The 23,146-nt window shown below is 35.6% G+C and overlaps 2 protein-coding genes across 5 annotated transcripts in view; both read right to left on the bottom strand.

The window, feature by feature from the left end:
- C15H16orf87 (chromosome 15 C16orf87 homolog) overlaps window positions 1-6,127 on the bottom strand; it is a 36,190-nt gene extending 30,063 nt beyond the window's left edge. The window contains exons 1-2 of one of the 4 annotated variants that reach the window (XM_078032251.1): window positions 5,722-6,127; window positions 3,704-3,818 (exon numbers count right to left, since the gene is read on the bottom strand). In XM_078032251.1, the coding sequence (XP_077888377.1) occupies window positions 3,704-3,709 (6 nt within the window). In that variant the 5' untranslated portion in view covers window positions 3,710-3,818; window positions 5,722-6,127. The remainder of the gene's footprint in view (window positions 1-3,703; window positions 3,819-5,721) is intronic. The other 3 variants (XM_005318142.5, XM_078032249.1, XM_078032250.1) reach the window with 3 other exon arrangements.
- A 13,426-nt stretch (window positions 6,128-19,553) lies between these two features.
- The window catches only part of LOC144370975 (uncharacterized), a 56,658-nt gene continuing 53,065 nt past the window's right edge, over window positions 19,554-23,146 (bottom strand). The window contains exon 5 of the mRNA XM_078032905.1: window positions 19,554-19,646. The gene's annotated coding sequence lies outside the window, so the exon portion shown is untranslated. The remainder of the gene's footprint in view (window positions 19,647-23,146) is intronic.

The raw sequence follows: 23,146 nt of genomic DNA on the forward strand, positions 1-23,146 counted from the left end.
TAGGAAAAAGTATTATTTCCTAAAATGTTAATTGATAGCAGTTTATGCTACAGAACAAACTGTAATCCCAGTATCTGAAATAAAACTCAGGAACTGGAAGAGATGTAAAGAGAATATTGGATAGTTTGATTAGAGTGTAATAATTAGAGTAGATAATTAGATAGTTTCTGGTTTTCAAAAATTTGAGTTGCAATAAAAAGAAATTTTGATGTGCTGTTTTAATTTCCAGTAGCAAATAAACGTATATATAGAGGAACTTAAAAAAAAAAAAAAAGATTATGAAGGCTCAACTGGAATAGTGAGAATGAAAATGGAGAAGAGGTAGATTTACCAGATGTTTCAAAACCAGGAAAAACAAAACTTAGGACCAAACTGACCACAGTGGGAAAAACCAAAAATACCTCAGGGTTCTAACAAGAGAGGGGACTTTAACATTTTATAACCACCAGGTTTTTTTTTTTTTTTTTTTTTTTTTTGAGGAGAGGAGGAATGGAGGGGAACAATCTTAGAGTAAACACTTTAGTTCTTTTATAGGCTTCTGTTGCCAAATCTGCAAAATACTTATGATTCCTTTCTCAATTTCATACCTAATAAATATTTCAATAGATACATTATTAAAAATCATTTAAATTTTTTTAGTTTCCCCACCATAAGCATTTCATTAATATTTAGTTAATAATCCTTGGAATCACAATTTCACCAAAAGTCAGAAACTAATCTTAACAAAAAAGTACTCTCTGAGTAATTATAGCCAGAAAACTGAAATTCTCTGGGTAAGATAAATTCCATTTGCCAGTTGCTCTGCTTAAATTATAATTATAAAGCTTTTTATCCATATATGTATAAAATGTCTCAGATTCTAGAATATATTCCATCTAATTAAGCTAAATTGAAACTTTGGCAGAAGAGTTCTTTTTCTTTGCATAAAAATATCCAACAAAGGATCTCTAATTTGCATTTAAGAGATATAACAATGATCCTATAAAAAGATATGTCTAACAAGCTTATTTTATTAAGATTGTAATGAGATTCCTTCAAACCTTGATGAAAAATGTAATGTTACATTTTTAATAGTGTAAAATCTGCCAAAATTGATTATCATTTTTAAAATTCACATTGTTTGGTTTCTCTGAATAATAAGATGATAATAATAATAAGGTACTTATTTCCTTTATACCTAAACATATCACAAGGGCCTCCACAATAATGTAAACTATTTAATGCTATCCAAAAAACACAGAAGCATGATGTTCTCACTCAACATCAATAGCTCCTTTGCTAATCCTAATCAGCAAGCATTTTCTTCCAGCTACGAGAATCCAATAAATTTAGGTGTCCGTCATACGAAAGAAAATCATATCAACCTATGTTATATCCAGAATTAGAGGAGAGTGCAGCAGTTAGATGAGAACTACACATAGGATCCAGATGCACACACACTAACTCAATTAATAATTTGATCTTCATCTCTTAATGAGTTCAAGAAATCTTTGTGTATATCAGCTAATTTACACTAAAGTCCTGTTTAAAATGGAAAGTCCCTCTCAACTACTGCCCTAGAAACAAAACCACCAATCATCACCACACCCTAGATTCTGTTTTAAAAAAAACAAAAAACAAAAAACAAACAAACAAAAAACAACTATGAAATAGGTTAGGTAACTTAAGCAATACTAACCTCATTATATTAACTAAAATAATTTGGATCTTATGCAAATATCCAAAACTTCCCTTAAATTTCAGTTGATAATACTGAAGACAATGTAATAAAAAATTTAATGCTATACTTTCACGATTTTAAAATTTAAAAAAAACAAAAATATTGTTTACTGATGATTTATTATTTTTCAACTCATTTCTTCAAAAGTACATTTATGTGTTGTATTTTCTTTTTATAGTAAAACAGTTTTTTTAAGTACTGAAAAAAAAAAAAGATCCTGGTCCTACATTGCTTTACTGATATTTCAAAAGCTCTAAAATAACCATATTACAGAGAACTCATTTACAATAGTTCCACCTTATCCAGTTTCACTTTCTGAAGTTTTAATTACCTAAAGTAAAAAAAAAGGGGGGGGGCGGGTGAACACAGTACAGTAAACTATCCTGAGATCCAGATAAACTACATTCACATAATTTTTACAATATATTTGTTATGACTGTATTTTATTATTTCTTATTGATTTCTTACTATGTATAATTTATAAATTGTTTTAGCAGAGGTATGTTTGTATGTATAGGAAAAAATACTGCATTCAGAGTTTCTTACTGAGGTTTCAGGCATATGCTAGGTAATCTTGGAATATATTCCCCTACAAATGAGGGTAAACTATTACAATTATTTTTTCTTGAAATACCTGGGATTGAACTCAGGGACACTTTACCACTAACCTACATCCCCAGTCCTTTCTATATTTTTTATTTTGAGACATGTTCTGGCTAAATTGTCCAGGCTGAACTGGAACTTGGCAGTCCTCCTGCCTCAGCTTCTCTAGTAGTTGGAATTACAGACATGAGCCACCACATCCAACTAAACTGTATATTCTTTACTGCTAAAAGAACCAAAGTTATGTAGAGCAGACTCATCTATTTTACAAAAATGAAGGTAAAAAAGTACATAAAAGACACCAGAAAACTGGCAAGAATCTTGAAAATTACTACACACAAAATGGCTTAGTAATTTTGAGTGGTCAATGGATGTGAAACTCCACTGAAAATGAAAAGCACTGTGATTTAGATGTCGTAGAACTATTATTTTTGAGAGGCCAATGAAAGAGATGTTATAGAGCAGCTGAAAATCTAGCTCTTTCCTGTTTGCTTCTCTGTATCTGTTTTTTTAAACTCGAACACAGGATATGCAAAATTAGTCAAGTAGAGAAATCTCAGTCTTAAATATTTTACATTTATGTTTAAAAACTAAATTCAAAGTTAATGTTCACTAGGTAATTTAAAGTTATAAAAGTAATAGCATTATTCTAATGTTGTTTAGAAAATTGCTTTCTTGATTGCAATTTTTTCCAATTTATAACTAAAGAAGCTTATACTATAAATTGGTGGGGGATATTGAGTATTGACCCAGGGGCACCTTACCACTAGCTACATTCCCAGGCTTTTTAAAATTTTTAAATTTTGAGACAGGATCTCATTAAATTGCTGAGGCTGACCTCAACTTACAATCTTCCTGCCTCAGCCTCCCAAGTTGCTGCAATTACAGGCATGCACCATAACAATGAGCTTGGTGATTCTTAAGAAGTGATTTTTCTTTTAGTAAAAGTAATTTAAACTTATCTTCTGCTTATTTAAAAGTATATGCTTCTTTTTCACGGGGTGTGTAATCCCAGCAACTCAGGAGTCTGAGGTAGAGAGTTGAAATTTAGTGAGACCCTATCTCAAAGTTGAAAATAAACAGGGCTGGCATGTGGCTCAGTGGTAAAGCACTCCTGGGTTCAATTCCCAGAATCACCAAAAAAAAAAAAAAATCAACAAAACTTTTAGTTTGTCAACATGCATATTATACTCTTTTAAGTGATTAAAGAACAAAACAACCACCAACATATTGTGTAATAGCTTGCTATGACCACATTTTGTCCCTTCCACCATCCACTCAAAAATTCACATACTAAAGCCCTAACTTCCAATGAGATGGGTTTTGAAGATAAGGCCTTAAAAGAAATAGTAAGGTTTAGATGAGGTCAGGAGATAGTACCTTCATAATCAGGTTAGTGACCTTATGAGAGTTTGTTCCTGTTCCTGCCACTCAGAAGACAGCCAGCTAAACCAGATGCAGTGGCACATGGCTGGAATCCCAGTTTCTCTAAAGGCTGAGGTAAGAGGATCACAAAATAAAAGCTAAATAAAAATCATAATCATCATCATCATAGTAATAAAGAGAGCCAGCATCTGCAAGCCAAGAAAGTCCTCACCAGAATACTGATCTTGGACTTGCAGGCTCCAGAACTATAAGAAAATTAATTTTTGTGGATTAAGCCACCCCATCATGATGTTTTGTTATAGCAACCACAGCAAACCAAGATACAGCTATTTTTATACAAGCAAATATATGTGTATAATGAAATTAAAGTGATCTTTCAAAATAAAACACTGTTCGTGTTTTGCTGAACAGTGTCAGGGTCTCCTACAAGTTTATTATCCTTTGTTCTTTCTTTAACCAGGATATTAAAAATAGATTATTTTCCCCAAAAGATAACTTTTTGCCAAGTAAAACAAGAACAGGATTTGCAATGACTTGTGCCCTACAGAAACTGGAATGCACAATGGATACCATGTAAACCTTGTACTTTTAGACAATTAACTGGAATAAGTTAAAATTACTGCCAACACACTTAATTCACCATGTACAATTCTGTTAGAATTTAACAAATTTAGTTCAATGGTAAGTGAAAGTAACTATTTTAGAAAACATGACCAAATTGTTTTGATGCTGCATACTTGTAAGGCTCAACAAAATGTATTCTTGCACAACCTTTCTCTCATCACATTTTTATCACTACCATAAATGATACTAAAATATTTAACGTATTTTCTGTTACAATATTTGGTCAACCTACAAGACCGCTTCTGAAAGAATGCATCTAAAATCAGCTTCTAAAATAACGTCTCCAGCCATTTCAAATTACTCTTGATTTTTTTTAAAAGGGGGAGGAGAAAGAGGTAGTCATTTTGAAAAAATTCACTCTGGAGAAGGAAAACACACCCATATATGCATGCTGGCATGAAATGGGGGTCTTGCGAATGGTTTTAATTGAGGAAGTTTTAACTCATTAGATGGAAAGGCTTAGAAGAACATCTGCTATTATAGTAAAGAATGAGGCATGCTTAAATTCGTTTTTTTTTTATTACAACCATTGCAACATGAATTTGGTGCAGACAAGAATCATTTCAAATTAATGAAACCACATGAAAAATGTTTTAAAAGATCTGGAAACAGAAACGTCAAATTTATAAGTGATTATTGCGATGGGTGGGATGAGGAGCTTCCAGGAGGGAAGGGCTTCAACGTGGACGTTGTTCAATCATGTTCCATAAAAAAACAATGTAATGAAAGAATCAGAGATTACACAACATTAAAAATATAATAAACGGATCTAGAAGAAAAAGAATTCCAAATTCGCAAAAACTTAATATTACAACGCTGCCCCTTTTGTCATGTTAAAGCGTCCGCCCAAGACACTGTCTGGGCAATTTTGGGAGATCACCACACACAACTGAAATGGGAACAAAGCAACCCTGTGTGGCAGGACCGAGCCTTCAGAGCCAGGGGCCTGGACTCACTCGGAGTCGGGCACACCGGGCATTCCCGCCAGCCCAAGGAAACTAGAAGGGGCCGTATTCCTCCACTGGGGCCGCGGCCCCCGAGGTCCCAGCGCTGTCACCCGTGGCCCGCAAGGCGACTCCGTAGGGTCCCGACACAAACCCACGCCCCCTCCCGCGCAGCTGGGTCAGACCACTCGGGGGCCTCCAGTCTGACCACCGCCAGGCGGAAACCCGCCGGTCACCGGCCCCGGGCGTTTCCCCGGCAACCCCTTGGCTCCGCCCGACTGGTCCCGGGATCCGGCCGCTGCCACCAAGAATCGGGCCGGCCCACCCGCTCGACCGCCAGGACTCAGGCAAGGCGGCCTTTGCTTAGCCAACGGCCGCCAAGCAACGGCCGCCGACTGCGCGCCCCTGCCCCGACCGCTCGTGCGCTCGGCCCCCGGCGCCCACCTGTTGGTCGCACTCGGGGCATGATTTGGTGGCCATCTTCACTTTCTTGGCTCGAGTTGCAGACATGCTCCTCTCCTTCGGCAACGACGGCTCGGGCTCCTCCCCTAAGTACCTCAGCAGCCCGGCCTCCGCCCGCCCAGTCCCCACTCCCGCAGGTCTGACCAAAGATCTGGCGGCGCGCGCGCACGTGCGCGAGCTCGCGCTGGGCCTGCGTGCTGAGGGGCGGGGCGCGGCGTTGGCCAGCGGGTCCCCGGTGCCCGCTCCTCGGGACTGCGGCTCCCTCTCCCCACCACGGTGGGTCAGCTTGTGCCCTGCCCTTTGCCCGGCCTGGAGCTCGCCTCGAGTCTCACGGGGAGACTGCCTGGAGAGTCTGGCGTGGCAATGGCCAAGTCTCTTCCAGGCCTGACTGTGGGGGGCGTGGCTCAGGGTAACGGGCGTCAAACTCAACCAATAAATGCCCGGGTAGGTGCTGGGCTCGCCCCCTCCCTAGTAGTAGAATTCTGGAGTGAAAGGGTCTGCGGACGGTGAGGGGCTTAGTTTAGCACAAGTCCCGGGATTAATACACTTCAGTTAGCAAGGCGAATCGGTGAGGAATTATAAATGTGCTCCATGCCAAGCACTGGGCTTGGCATTACACAGTATAAAATTTGTTAATTTAAATATTTTGAGGGCCAGTTCGACCAGGCAAATGTGAAAATGTTTGCTCTCAAAAGAACATGCAGTCTAGTGATGTAAATGGTCTAACATGAGAACACTGCAAAGTTGAAATATTATTGGGAAGAGCAAATAGGTTGACTATTATAAGCCAGTTAGACTTTGACCTAGCAACCCACCTTAAGGAACTGAATAAATATTCTCCTCCCGAGCTGAAGGAGGAGAATTACTTGTGCAAAGATTTATTTGTGCAAAGATTACTGCACTATAGCACTCCTGGTTAGAACAAACTTTTGGGAATAACCTGAGTATCCAATAAGTTACATGAGACAGTTAAAGAGTAGACATATAAAAAGAATATCATTACAGCTCTTAAGAAGAGATCTATATGAAGATCACCAAAACACTATTTAAAAAAAAAAAACACACACACTGTTTAAAATGTAACTCTGGGGAGGGGCTGGGATTGTGGCTCAGCGATAGTGTCTTGTCTAGCACATGGGAGGCCCTAGGTTCCATCCTCAGCACCATGTAAAAATAAAAATTTTTAAAAAGGTATTAAAAAACGTAACTCTGAGGTTAAAATGTGATATTTATTCTTGTAGATGCATTAAGAAACTGCAGGACAACAGTAGGAGACAGATTTCTTTATTCAGACTGGGACAGTATGAGCAAAGGCAAGGGAGTCAGCATTTCTGTGATGTAGGTATACCAAGGGCAGGGCAGAGTCAAGGCTGGGGAGGTAGGTTATATCCACCTCTAAGGGAATTTGGGTTTTATTCTTAGAGCATTGGGACAACAAGGTAAGACAGAATTAGGTTTGAAGTTGAGAATGGTTATCAGGTATCAAACCTGAGGCAAGGACAGTAGGGAAGAATAGGGACAGGACTGAAAAAATATGAAGGTCATAATATTACCAAAAGTGGGATGGGGGTAGGGCTGCAAGGGCCATTTCTTGGATGGCTAAAATCTCTATGAAAAGAACTGGGGAGAAGAGGTAACAAAGGAAGGGTAGCACTTCAGTTTTCCTCTGACGAGAATGGTGTAGGGCATAAATCAGAAAACTAGGCCCTGAAGAGAGTTTTCTGAAAATCTCATCTGAATGTGTTTCTTTCTGTAAATTTCCTAGACAAGCAACTTGGCTGGAGTGGGTTTTAAAGAAGAGGTCTTTAACACTATGGGGTCTATGTAATAGTTAAACCAAATACACACATAGTCTGTGACCCAGTATTCCCACTCCTAAGTATTTAAGAGAAATGAAAACATTTTCACAAAAAGACTTATGCAAGAATATTCAAAACAGCTTTATTAATAACACATACAGAATGGGGAAGGACTATCCATCAAGCAGGTAAGAGACAAATTGTGGTATTCATGGAATACTAACCAGCTTTAAGAAGGAGCAAATTTTTGATATACTAACAAATTGGATGAACATCAAAATGGTAGTAGCCAGGCACGATGGCACACAACTGTAATCCCAGCAACTCAGGAGGCTGAGGCAAAAAAAGAACAGCCAATTCAAGGCTAGCCTCAGCAACTCAGCAAGGGCCTGAGCAACTCAATGAGACCCTATGTCAAAATAAAAAATGTGCTGGAGATGTAGCTCAAGTGTTAAAAGCACTCCTGGGTTCAATCCCCAGTATCCAAAAAAAAAAAAAAATCTGTGTAGTAAAGGTTTTATGTGTACTATGTGATTCCATTTATGTGGAAAACTATTCTATGGTAGAAAAACAATCAAAGCATTGTTTGCCAGGGTGAGTGAGGTATGAGGGAACTTTCTAGACGGATGGTAACAATCTGTATCTTAATAGCAATTTGTGTTACAGAAGTGTTTGCATTTGTTAGTACTACAAAATGGTACACCCAAGACTTTACTGAGCTAAACTTTACCTCAAATAAGAACCTTAAGCAAATATTGAACATTAAGTGGTGATGTGTATGCTGAAGTATTTAATTACTTCATATATACTTTTACCTTAAAGTGAAACGTGCTGATGCACAATTTATGTTGAAATGCATTAAAAATAAGATGAATAATTGATAGGTAGATATGTGGGTAAATGATCAAGCACTTGTAGTAAAATATGGGTACAATAGAAAAATGGTATAATCAGCATTTAGAATTTACTATAAATTTCAAATATTTTACATGTCTGAAGTTTCCATAAACTATAGGAATCAAAAACCTACTTGTTTAAGCCATTGTTCATTAGATTTTTAATTATTTGCTGTAGGATATAATCCTTACACTGATACCAACACAGAAGTTTTCTACAAAGTGAATTAATTTGCCTCTAGATTTACTATTCATTTAACAAATATTGAATAAATATATACTATGTACTGGGTCTTGTGTTCTTGATGAGGATATGATCTTATAAACAAAATAAAGTCCCCATGCTTGTGAATATTATAAACTAGTGGAAAAGATAGACACAAACACATAATCACTGGTATTAAAATTATGAAGGAAGCACATCCAGGCTTTAGGGCAGGAAGGACCTAACCTGTGGTGGCTAAAGGAATCAGTAAAGACTTCCTTGAAGGAATTTGAATGATGTATAGGTTTTATATGTACTGTGTGATTCCATTTATTGAGCTAAAGGAATTAATGAGATGGAGAGGTATAGCAAATATTCAGACAGAACAGTAAAAGTGAAAGAAGTCTCTGTGGCTGCAGCACCAATGGAAAGAGGACGAAAGATGCACCCTGCTGAGGATGGGTACTCTTTCAATTCACTTTTCACTAGCTTTTGATGCTATTACTTACTTTGCCCAAGTTCTTGCATGTATGCTGCTAAAGTGGCTATAGGTGTTCTAGTCTCAAAATATCCAATTAGACTAGGCAGGAACTTTAATAACAGGTATTAAATACTTGATAAAATAAAATGGCTATTAAATGCCACTTTTTATTCTCTTTTGCTATTAGGACTCAAGATACTGCAGGGACATGGTAGCAGCCTTCATCTCCATTCCTTTCCTTATTTTGACATTCGAAACAAATTTTTACCAGATTCTTTTTAAAGCTTTTGCTTTTTTTGTTTTTTTGCAAAGGAGAATGAGAACATTAGGATGCTTGGTAAGTCTACACAGGTATAAATTTTCTCCTTTGTATTGGAAATCCAACATAACTATTAAATTTTAAAAATTATAGATTTAAATCCCTACTCTTCCAAGGCAATGGAGAGAGGATTATCCCAATGATGAAAATCTAGTCATTTTGTGTCGATTCTTTTACATGTACCCTCCATACGCCTAAAATGAAAGGCTGCAATAAAAAAATTTTAAAAAAGAAATAACTGTCAAGGACAAAGGCATAATAAGCCTCCACTCTGTCCTAACAGCTTTTCTTTTCTTCCTACATGACTAATAACACACTGGGTGGGAACATTCCCTGGAGAAAAGCCACAGGGTCTAAGCAACTCAAAGGACTAATGTGCTTTTACAGCTGGGTAACTCTGATCTGTGCAAGTCAAGCATCAGCCTTTATTTGAGCACTGAACTCAGCCCACTGGCCTTCCTTGGATGCCAGAGGGGCCTCTAGGAGCCCCATACCTTACTTTGCCTCCATTGCTTTTTCTTTCATATATTACTAAGTACTACTTATTGGACATCTAGTCTGTGTCTTGTTCTTCATATTGTCACTCAAACCCTACATAGTGGTAGCAAACTCTACAATTAAGGAAAGCAAGATTCAGGAAGTATATGAAGAAAGAATGTTTCTTTTGTCAAAATAGAAAACCCAATTCAAAGTGGCTTAGGCAAAATAGGTATTTACTAGCTCACATCCAAAGTGGCTCAGGCAAAATGGGTAATTACTAGCTCACATCAAAAAACAAACAAACAAAAAAAAACACTAACAGTAGTACTGGTTTCAAACAGAACTGTATCCAAGCTCTCACAAAACCACAGGGCCCATTTCTGTTTCTCTTATGGGAGGTAGTAGGTAAGATCACTGGGATAGTGTAAAACCCTATATCTGTTCCTTTTCCTGTCTCATCATGTTTCACTGCTTCTGTTTTGGGTTTCCTACCTATCCACAAACCACCACACTGAATTGGATAAGAATATCCCCTAATAGTTTTAGACCAAAGCCTGACCCCTGCTCTGCAATTGAGAAGTCTAAAGGGGAAAGACAGATGGCCATAAAATAACAACTGCCATTTACTCTAAAGAAACTAAGTAACTATACATCATCACATTCTTTCACATCCGTCAAGCTACTTCTCTTATGCTCTGTGACCACTAAGCTTCACCCTCATGCTGATTTGAAATAAAAGTCCTTCCCACATTTCTGGTCTCGGCTCTGTACCAGATTGGCGTGATTTAATCAGAGGCTTCATTCTCTCTGCAGCAAGGCAGAGTCCACCAAAACAATGGATTTTCTTTGACAAACCCAAGGATAAGTGGTAAATAGGCAGATGACTCCAGATCAAAGCACCCAGCCAGGGAGATAAATTAGACTATAAGCAGCCTAGGCTCTACTCACCAAAGTTTGTGTCACCATGTGGGACTGCTTCAACCCAAAAGAATGAGACTTTTGTTTTTTTAATTTGCACTAAAGTATCCTGAGGTTCTTACAGTCAGTTCTATTTTAGGTGACCTTCATTCCATCTTTCCCTCCCTGCCTCCCTCTAGGTAAGACCCATTCCAGATGTCCGTCCCTCACCCTTTAGGCTTTATTGACTCTCCTCTCTCTCATGGATGAGAAGACTTTAGCAGGCTGTTGAGGGAGAGGCAGAAGAGTACCAATTCAGTTTCTTTACCCCAACATAATCTCTGGATGCCATAGAGTAACTATAATCTGGATAGCCATGTCTCCACTATGTGAATGGCTTTCATTGTTAGTAATATGATTTCCATTTCTTCAAATACTGTTCTCTAAGAGCCTGGAGGCACTTGCGTAGGCTTCTCATCTCCTTGGAGTCCTTTTTATACCCAGATTTTTCCATGGTTGACTCCTAAATATCTTTTGCATACATATACAATCGAAGTTGTTGCACATTCCTCCCATGAAGAATCCCAAAAACTTATCAGAAAATCTAAATTTTCTACCATGCCAGTACCTTTCAGTCTTCATGTTCTGCCAGAGGCTGGGAAGGTATCAGGCTAAACTACATGAAAGTGCCCTTTTGTATGTCAAAATGAAAATGTTCTATTTTGAGAGAAACACATCAATTTGAATGTGTGGTGTGAGTGTGTGTGTGAAAACATGCATAGGTGCATACAGGCACACATGCTACAGGTCAAACCCAGGGACTGTACATGCAAAACATGTTTCTATCGTGGCTATACCCCCAGCAAAAAATAAATATCCAACCAAAATATGCATTGTTAGCATTAACTACTGTCACCAAGTGATTAGTATTCCCCAAAAGATAAATTTCTCAAAATAATGTCGTAAAATATTAAATGACATATACAATGTTCATAAAATTCGGCACTGTTTAAAATTTATTTAAATCCTCTGAAAAAGGTCTAGTGAGTAAAAATGAATGTGACACAATTTCTCAGTCCAATTCTGTTAACTTTGCTATGATGGCTTGTGCTGTCTGTGAGTGAATGCTATCCCAGAAAAGTATAGATCAAAGTCTGCTAACCAAATGCAGAATGATTCTAGATCAATTTTTATACATAATGTCAACTTCTTCACAATACAATGTTAATTAGATTTGCCCAGGTTAAAAAAGCAGTAATGAAATACCCTTTTTGAAGACCACCTACAGTTACCAGGATCTTTTTTGGTTGCAACAATGGCTTTAACAAATGTTTGGGAACTTCACCAACATCAATTGTTGATCAGATCACTTTCAATTGCCATGTATGTATCCATTTTTTTCATTAAAGCTGATGATCCTCTCCAAAATTTTAACCATCTCAGCCTGTGATCATCCATCAACTGGTGTGGTACCTACCCACTTGTCCAATTTTTTCACTTTCCCTATTGCAGCCAGGTGACGAGCAACCGTTGTAGCAGAAACTCCTAAGTATGCAGCAAGGCCTCGAATTGCTGTTTTGGGGTTAGCCTCCACCAGAGCTCTCAGGTGATCTTCATCTAAAACAGATCTCCCTCGAGGCTCATTTTTCAGACTCAGATCCCCAGAACGAAATTTTTCAAACCATCAACGGATGGTCCTTTCACTAACAGAGCCTTCTCCAAAGACAGAATTGAAGTTCCTACTTGCCATGGCTGCACTATGTCCTAGTTTAAATTCATATAAAAAAAAAGTATTCGCAAATCTTTCAAAGATATGGTATTATTCACCTCTGTGGAGAAAATAAACCATAAAAACTCAATCAAAGAAATTGAAGAGTACAGTACTATTAAAAATACTAAAGAGCACAGGTAAAAATAGACCTGATATCAACTTTACCGATTGTGGTAAAGTTTCAACTGATCAAACATCAGCAATTTCACTTGGAGGATACAACTTTTTGCCACTGTATTCAGCTGCTGTCAGTTCATATTAGGTGGGTATTTCTTTTAGGCCTTTTGGCTTTCTCTGACATGAATATAATTTTTCATAATTTTATAATCATCTTCCATAGAAGACAATGCTTTCAAACTAAAATATGAGTTGTGCTTTCGAATTCAAGAACTCAGTGCCTACCAAACAATTTTTTTAGTAGTAGGGATCTAGTACAATTTAAGAGTTGGGGGTAAATTCTCCCATAATGGACTGATAAGCCTATTTATTATGCTTTTTGAAAAAAATTCATTTTTATATCTGTCTCTTCCCCATTTCATATGTTCTGAATGACTGCTACTTCACAACCTTCTTTTTTTTAGAATTTTTTTAATATTTATTTTTTAGTTTTAGGTAGACACAATATCTTTATTTTATTTTTATGTGGTGTTGAGGATCGAACCCAGTGCCTTGCACATACCAGGCAAGCGTGCTACCACTTGAGCCACATCCCCAGCCCCACAACCTTCTTATGTTCCCTAAATCTTTATGTAGAATTTATCTTCTTTAACCTACCTCTCTATTTTGACCTTTTTGGTTCATTCTTACTTTTGGTGTACATGAATAAAAGTAATATTTTAGGGGAATAAAAGAACCAACTGTCCAAGTTCACATTTTTTCCCCCAGCAGGCACATATGGCACTAGAATCCACTGTCTAGGGTGTTTCTGAAAATTACAACCATAATAAACTCATTCCCAAGTCCACCAAAGGGTTTTTAAAAAGTACAGAGTGATTCAGCAGAATTTAAATCTAGTCAACATGTGAATTGAGAGGAACCTTGGGGTAGAAGGAAGGGAACTTTACTTTTTAGCAACTTATAAATACATATACAGCCCCTTATACATATCCCTCCATGGCAACTTTCCTGCCTCCATTTAAGAAGAAAAAGGAAAGGTCTCGGTTCCTTTTTGTCCTCACTTAAAATTCCAGTTTAAACTTTGAATAATTTGGTAATTAATCTTTTATTACCAAGGCAGGAAAAAAAATCTGATCTTAACCATAGTATATTGTTACTAAAAACAAAAAATAGGTATATTGCAACAGTAAGACAATGAGAGAAGTGAATAACTTTATTTTAGCTTCCAATATAAGGAAAGCAATTACCTTGTTGTTACTAAATGAACAAAAATGGAGGAACAAAATTTTCCAAAATATAGATTTCATTAATATGAGATGCTACCTCTCCTACTCCAAACACACTAATTAAAAACAAAAAGCCAGGGGCTGGGATTGTGGCTCAGCAGTAAAGAGCTCCTATCTCAGTATCCCAAATAGCTAGTGCAGCATGTGCAAGGCCCTGAATTCAATCCTCAGCATCACATAAAGATAAATAAATAGAATAAAGGTATTAAGTCCAAATATAACTAAAAACCAAATAAAAATAAAAAGCCAAACTACATAGCCCCAAAATACATAAAAATAATGGATCTGAAACAGATATTTTTAAACAAATATGCTTAAAATGTTCAAAAGGAAAACTTCTGACTTCATTAGGCAAAACTGGATACTGTAAAAAGAATATTTATTTATTTAAATCCCACTGTATATTTAGTTGTCATGTCTTTTTAGTCTCATCCAATTCATAACAGTTCCTCAGTTTTGTCTTTCTTTTTTCTTTTCTCTTCCATTTTTGAGTGCTAGGGATTGAACCAGTAGCACTCTATCACTGCATTACATCCTTTTTATTCTTTTTAATTTATTTTTAATTTTTTTTAGTTATTGATGGACCTTTATTTTTGTTCACTTATTTATATGTGGTGTTGAGAATCAAATCCAGTGCCTCACACATGTGAAGCAAGCACACAGTCCCAACCCCAGTCCCCCTTTTTATTTTTGAGACAAGGTCTTACTATGTTACCCAGGCTGGCCTCAAACTTGTGATCCTCCTACCTCAGCATCCCAAATAGCTGGGGTTATAGGAGTATGCCAAAGTATTTAGGTTCTTTCTTATCTGTTGACTTTGAGTTTTCTGAAGAATTATCTTGACAAATGTTATTATCTCATTTGGGTTTGGCCCATAGTTCCTTTTTTTTAAAGGGGGGGGGGAGAAAGAGAATTTTTTAATATTTATTTTTTAGTTTTCAGTGGACACAACATCTTTATTTTATTTTTATGTGGTGCTGAGGCTCAAACCCAGCGCCCCACGCATGCCAGGCAAGCACTTTACTGCTTGAGCCACATCCCCAGCCCGAGCCCATACTTTCTAATGACTGGCCTGGGGCCTACGCATTTTCAGCAAGAATGCACAAAAATGCATTCTTTCAGTGCATCACATCATAAGATCCATGATACCAGTATGTTTTATTATGATACTGACTTTGGTAATTTGGTTAAATTAATTTTTGTCAGATGTCATCACTATAAAGTTACTGTTTCCTTTTGTGGTTAATGAAGATCTTGAGGAAGATACTTGAAGATTATAAATTTTGTTTCTCCTCAAATTTTCACCCACTAATTTTATGATTCATCAGAGAATCGTATTTGTGGCAATTATTTATGTGTTTTGTTAATGCCAATTTCCTATTTCCTGTGTTCCTTCCACATTTATTAACTGGAAATCTCCTATAAGGAAGAACTGTCCCTTCTACCCTATTTATTTATTTATGTATGCAAGGGTATTTACTTTATTTTATGGATTATGATTCAATGGTAACAGTATTTATTTATTTGTTTGTTTGTTTATTTATTTATTTATGGTGCCAGGGATAGAACTCAGGGGCACTCAACCACTGAGCCACATCCCCAGCCCTATTTTGTATTTTAATTAGAGACAGGGTCTCACTGAGTTGCTTAGTGCCTCACTGTTGCTGAGGCTGGCTTTTAATTTGTGATCCTCCTATCTCAGCCTCCCAAGTCACTAGGATTATAAGTGCTCACCACTAACATTATTTATTTTGCTCAGGTTGTTTCAACTTTAGCTATTAGTAGATTCTTCAGTTGACTCCCATATTCTTTCAACAATATTGGCCCTGAAATGTTTTTTTAAAGCGTTTCATTGTTTTCATGCATACTTCATGATATTCCAGCTTTTCCTAGTATTTTCCCTGTCCCAGTCCTGGAATTGACCACTTCCCCAAATAGCTCTGATTCCTTTTATTAGAGAATTGTGTTTAGAAACAAAAGTCTACTCAGGAGACTGAGAGGCAAGAAGACTGCTTGAGCCCAGGAAGCCAGCCTGGGTAACATAGCGGGACCCCTGTCTCAAAAAATAAAAAAGGAAAGAAAAAGAGAAGACAAACGTGGGTGCAAGGATTCTTTATTACTACTGGGATGTTAGTTAATGCTTCTAGTCCCTCTCAGTGGACACAGTTAGGAAATACATATATTCATATTAACCCACACATATACAGACTATCTCAAATTTCCACCCAGTACAGTTTATTTTAGTTACCCTTTTCATTATTTATAAGACACCGAGTTCTTATCTAAAATACATTTACCTATGTGCAATTTTAGTACATATATAGTTTCAGAATCTCTAATTCATATCCCTATGAGAAGTGCATTTATTGACTATATTACAGCATTTATATTACTAAATATTATTTATAATAATTTAATAACATTATTAAATATTATTTGTTTGTTGAACTTCTGGGTTCAATCCCCATTACAAAGAAAAAGGAAAATAACAAATGTTGGGATATGGAAAAATTGAAACTCTCATATATTACTTGCAGGAAAGTAAAATGGTGCACCTCAAAAAATTTGAACATATAATACCATATGATCCAGCAATTCCACTCCCACCATATATCTAAAAGAATTGAAAGCAGGGACTCAAACAGAAACTTGTATAATGATGTTCAGCATCAGAGGCATTCACAATGTGTGTATACAATAGAATATTATCCAGCCATTTAAAAATGAAATTCTGATATATGCTACAATATAGATGGACCTTAGAAACATAATACACAGTGAAATAAGCCAGACACAAAAAGACATATATTATATGATTCCACTTATGTTAAGTCCTTAGAGTAGCCAAAATCAGAGAGAGAAAGAAGAATAGAGATTACCAGGGGCAGGAGGGAATAAGACAAGGGGAGACTGTTTACTGGGTACAGAAATTATGTTGGGAATGCAAAAAACATTTTGAGTATAAACAGTGGTGATAGGTACAAACATTAAAAATGTTTTCAATGCCATGAAATTATACACTTAGAAATGGTTAAAAGGATGAATACTATGTCGTGCATATATTACCACAATAAGAGAAAAAAAGAAAAAGTCTACTTTTTTTCCTAATGATTTGTCATCTGTCCATATAAATTTGGGTCTAATCCTGTACTTTTTTTTTTTGAGGTGGGGGTAGTGGGGATTTAACCAAGGGGCACTTAACCACTGAGCCACATTCCTAGTCCTTTTTATTTTTTATATTGAGACAAGGTCTCACTAAGTGGCTAAGGCTGATCTTGAACTTGCAATTCTGTCCCAGCCTCCGGAGTCTGAAATTGCCAGCATGTGCCACCACACCTGGTTATTTCTGTACTTTCCATTCTTTTCCTCTATTTGTCTATTTATATGCCAATTCTACAATATTTTCATTTAATATTTCATATAGTATTTTAATGATTGGTAGGACTGGTCAACTCTCATAGTTTTCATAAGTATCTTCCTGACTTCTTTTTTTAAATACTTTTACTGAGATATACTTCACATACCATAAAATTCACTTACTTAAAGTATACAATTCAATAGTTTTTAATACACTCCACAAGGTTGCAAATCTGTATTTTTTACAGAAAGGTTTTTCAGAGTTATGGTGTATTTTACATAAACTCTACCCACTAGCAGTCATTCCCTATTCACCTTGCCCCTTTCCAAAGCCCTAAGCCAATAACATGTTTTGTTTCTATAAATTTGCCTATGTGAACATTTCAGAGCATTGGAACCCTACAATAATACATAATTGGCTTTTTTCATACAGCTTGTTAAGTGTCATCCATGTTGTACCATGTAGCAGTACTTCCTTTGTTTTTATTGTCACAGAGTATTACATTATATGGCTATATTTCAATTACATCATGTGAGATGTTCCCCATTTTGAAGCTATTTATGAATAAAGCTGCTAATGAACAATGGTGTATAAGTATGTGTTAAGAATCTCTACTTTCAGGGGCTGGGATTGTGGCTCAGCAGTAGAGTACTCACCTAGCATGTGCGGGGCCCTGGGTTCAATCCTCAGCACCACATAAAAAAATAAATGAATGGAATAAAGGTATTGTGTCCAACTACAATTTAAAAAATAAATATTTTTTAAAAATCTCTACTTTCAATTCTTTTGAGTATATACCTATAAGAAAATCGCTACATACTATTGTAACTCAATGGTTAACTTTTTGAGGAACTGCCTCTTTCAAAAAACAACTGATCTATTTTACATTCCCACCAATGTACATAGGGTGCCAATTCTTCCACATTCTTACCAAAATGTCATTTTATGTCTTTTTTTTTATTATTGCAGTCCTAATAGGTGTGAAATTATCTTACCATGGTTCTGACTTGCATATTCTAAGGACTAATATGTTGAGAATCTTTTCATATACTTTTTTTTTTTTTAGTTTTAGGTGGACATAGTATCTTTATTTTATTTTTATGTGGTGCTGAGAATCGAACCCTGTGCTTCACTCATGCTAGGCGAGAGTGCTACCACTTGAGCCACATCCCCAGCCCTTTTCATACATTTTTAAATATCTTCTTTGGATAACTAACTATTCAATTTATTTTCCCATTTTTCAGTTGGGTTATTTCTCTTTTTACTATTGAGATGTAAGAGTTCTTTATATATTCTGGACACAAATCTCAGATATATAATTTGCAAATATTATTTTCCCTATCTTGTGGCTTGCTTTTTCATTTTCAAAGATAGTATTGTTTGGAATATGAAGTTTCAATTTGGGGGGTGGGTTACTGGGGCTTTAACTCAGGGGTGCTTTATCACAGAGCTACATCCCCCAAGCCCTTTTTTGAATTTTTCATTTTGAGACAGGGTCTTACTAAGTTGCTCAGAGACTCACTAAATCACTGAGGTAAGCTTTGTACTTGTGATCCTCAAGCCTCAGCCTCCAAGTTGCTGGGACTACAGATGTGAGCCACAATACCCAGTTAAAGTTAAGTTTTGATGCAGTCCAACTTATCTATTTTTTTCTTTTTTCGCTTGCACTTTTGGTGTCATATTTAAGAAAACACTTTCTAACCCATGGTGACAAAGATTTGCTGCTAGGATTTCTTTTAAAAGTACTCTTATTTTAGCTCCTACCTTTAGATCTATGGTATTTTCTTTTTATGATCTATTTAAAGTTAATTTTTTAGTATTTTCAAAGATTAGGGCCCAATATCATTTTTCACATGTAGATATACATCATGGTATCTCAACACCATCTGTTGAAAATACTATTCTTTCCCATTTAACTTCCTTGGCAAATTGAAATTTCTCATTAAAATTCTTTACAAGCTTAAAAAATAAAAATAAAATTCCTTACAAGCTTTATCAGCATTGTGAGGGAGTTAACACTTACAGTGGATAAAAAAACAAACCAATGTCATAAACTGACTTATTATATCTAACATTTATATGTCCATAAACTAACATTTTAATGTCAGTAGCAAAAATAAACTTTTAACTCACAAAAATTAATCTTAAATTTATATAACTGAAATGAAAAAAGTGGAAAGGTGGTAAACTCTCAAAATTACCTGTAAAAGGTGATGATTTCTCTGAGTGTCTTATTTTTAGAAGCTTCCTATTAATAAATATGTAACCACAGGGACAAGATTTACATGCAACACGAACCTAGAAAGGGGGGGAAGGAAAAAATATTTTACTATTTTGCTATTCATTAAATGTCTCAAGTGTGTTCTCTTTGACAAAACAATGTTACAGGTAAAAATCACATTTATATTTAAACTCCACTTCTTCATAAATATTATTTGAGATGGGGCTGGTAGAGCACATGCTTATTAGCATTCTAGAGACCCTGGAGTTCAACCCACAGCAAAATAAATAAATAAATAAATAATTGAGAAGTATCATATCCTTTTCAGCTTCCCATTTTCCTATTCCTAATCCTTTGCAGTTCCATTCACACAGTGGATGCTTAGTAATGCTAACATGAGTGGCCTGCTGAAAAATGTGAAGCACAACATTATTTTCCCAACTGTTAGTCTGGTAACAGTCAGAAAATGGATTAGACGAGAAAAGGACTGGTTAGGAAATTATTACATTAATCCATGAGTGAAAGGTTGTTGACCTGTTCTGTAATGATGATAGGTATTTAAAAAGGATTTTTTTTAAAAAAAAAAAAAGATAAAATTTGATGGACCTTTCAAACTGGGGAAAGGAAAAAGACTTAAAACACAGATCAATTACTGATGATAAAGCATAAACAACTGAAAATGAGCCTGAGTTCAAGCATAACAGAAGAGGCAAAGTATTATTTATTATTATCTGGAGGAAAGGAATAAGGTAAAAAACGTTCAAAACTTGGAGAACAAAAAAAAAAGTTCTCCAATTTTCTGCTCTAGGAAAGATCTAGTACAAATATCATAAAAATCTATTCTACCTGAAGCAGTTTATAATTTATACATATTTTTAGAATTTTTTATTCTATTATTTAACAGCCTTATTAAGGTATACTGAACATACAATAAACTACACATATTTAAAATATACAATTTGGTAAATTTAGGCATATGTCTATACCTGTGAAACCATGACCATAAGCAAGACCGGGAATGTAACCATCATCATACTGAAATCATTCCCTCCTGCATCTCTTTAACTCCCTTTCTACCATCCTCAGACAAGAATTAACCAGCTGTCAGTATAGATTAGTTTAAATGTTCCAGTTTTATCAAAATGAAAACAAGTTCATAATCTTTTTTGTTGTTGTTGTTTAGCTTCTTTCATTCAGCATAGTTATTTTGAGATTTGTCCACGTTGTTGCAAGTAACAAGTTTTTGTTTTTTTTTTTTTTAATTGCTGAAGAGAACTCCATCATAAGGATATGGTCCATTTATTCATTAAACATTTGTACTGTTTCCACTTTAGGGCAACTACAAATAAAGCTTCTCTGAACATTAACATACAAATCTATATACAAGTCTATGTGCAGACACAGTGTTGTTGTTCTGGTGTTTTTTTTTTTGTTTGTTTGTTTGTTTGCTTTAGGTTTTTGGTTTTTGATAAATTAGCTAAAAGTAGAATGGCTAAATCATATGGTAAGTAGGTGTTTAATATTTTAAGAAACTGCCAAACTTTTTTTTTAAAGTAGTTGTACCATTCTGTATTCTCATCAGCAGTGTTTGCCTGTTCCAACTCCTGCACATCCTTAACAATACTTAAAAGTCTTTTCAATTGTTTGGTTTTTTCAATTTTAGCCATTCTAATAAATGGGTAGTGAGATCTCTTCATGGTATTTGCAGTCCCCTAATGATTAAGATGTTGAGTATCTTTTCATGTGCTTATCTGCCACTATCAACTTTGGTGAAGTTATCTATACAAACATTTGCCCATTTTTTAATCAGACTGTTACTATTGAGTTTTGAGTTATTTATTCATTCATTTATTTATTTATGCTGGGGATTGAACACAGAGGCACTTAACAACTAAGCCACATCCCTAGCCCTTTTGGTCCTTTTATTTTGAGATAGGATCTCACTAAGATGGTTAGGGTTTTGCTAAGTTTCTGAACTTAGAAAGCCTTGAACTTGTGATTTTCCTACTTTAGTCTCTCAAATCACTGGGATTACAGGTATCCTAGCACCTGCCCTGGCTGAGTGTCCTTTAAAAGTACCCGTCCTCTATATGATATATGCATTGCAAAAGTTTCTCCCAGTCTGTATCTTCTGTTCATTCTCTATGAATGAAGTTTTAATTTTGAAGAAGTCCCAATTTACCTTTACCCAGATTTACCCCATTTTTCTTTTATAATTCATACTTTTGGTGTCATAAGAAATATTTGCTTACTAACCTGAAGTCACAAAAAATTTCACTATTTTTTAGAAGTTTCACAGTTTAGAAAATTTTTTTCAGGTAGGCCTGTAGTCTTATTTGAATACAACCTAAGATAAGAATCAAAATTTCTTTTTTAAAATATCAAAGTATCTTCTGTAATCACAACAAAATGAAGTTAGTAATCAAAAACAGAAGGAAAACTGGAAAAATTACAAATTTGTGCAAATAGTCAACATATTCAAACAATCAACATAGCAAAGAAGAAATCACAATGGAAATTAGATAATACTTAGAAATAAACAAAAATTTATAAACTACATATTTACACTATGTAACACATTGAAAGCACTGTAAAAGAGGAAAGTTATACACCTCAACATTTATGTTGAAAAAGAAGAAAAATTTAAAATCAACAACCTAACTTTACAGTATAAGATGCTGGAAAAATAAGAACTAAACCAAAGCTAGCAGAAGGAAAGAAATAAAACTAGATCAAGAATAAATGAAATTTAAAAAACCAAAAACTAGAGAAAAAAATCAATGATAAAAGCTGATTTCTTCAAAGGTCAACAAAATTGACAAACCCTTAACCAGATTAAGATAAGAAGAAAGATCATTCAAATTACTTAATCAGAAATCAAAGGGGGAAGGCATTACTATCAATTCTACAAAAATATGAAAGATTATAACTATGAACATTATGTGCCCAATTGAACAAGCTAGATGAACAAATTCCCCAACACACAAAACCTACCAAGGCAGAATCTTGAAAAAATAGAAAATTTGAGAGGACTTACAACTATCAAGGTGACTGAATCAGTAATCAAATATCTTCCAAGAAAGAAAAGCCTAGGACCTCATGGCTTCATTGGTGAATTCTACCAAACATTTTAAAAAAACAATACTAGTCTCCCTCAAGCTTTTTCAAAAACTTAATAAAACACAGGCCTAAAGGGACTCATGCTAAATGAAATAAGGAAGTCACAAAAAAAATAAATAAAACCAATACTGTTTGATTCCACTTATAGAAAATACCTAGAGTATTTCAAATTCATGGAAATAGAAAGCAGAATGGTGGTTGCCAGGGGTAGTTGGAGAGAGAAATAAGTTACTGTTTAATGAGGATAAAACTTTAGTTTTACAAAATGAAGAGTTTTGGGCTGGGATTGTGGCTCATCGGTAGAGCAATCGCTTAGCCCGGGCGGGACCTGGGTTCGATTCTCGGCACCACATAAAAAAAAAATAAAGGCATTGTATTGTGTTCATCTACAAAAAAAGATTCATATTCTCTCTCTCTCTCTCTCTCAATAAATAAATAAATAAATAAATAAAATATT

The sequence above is a fragment of the Ictidomys tridecemlineatus genome, chromosome 15 (assembly GCF_052094955.1).
Source record: "Ictidomys tridecemlineatus isolate mIctTri1 chromosome 15, mIctTri1.hap1, whole genome shotgun sequence".
Taxonomy (NCBI): Eukaryota; Metazoa; Chordata; class Mammalia; order Rodentia; family Sciuridae; genus Ictidomys; species Ictidomys tridecemlineatus.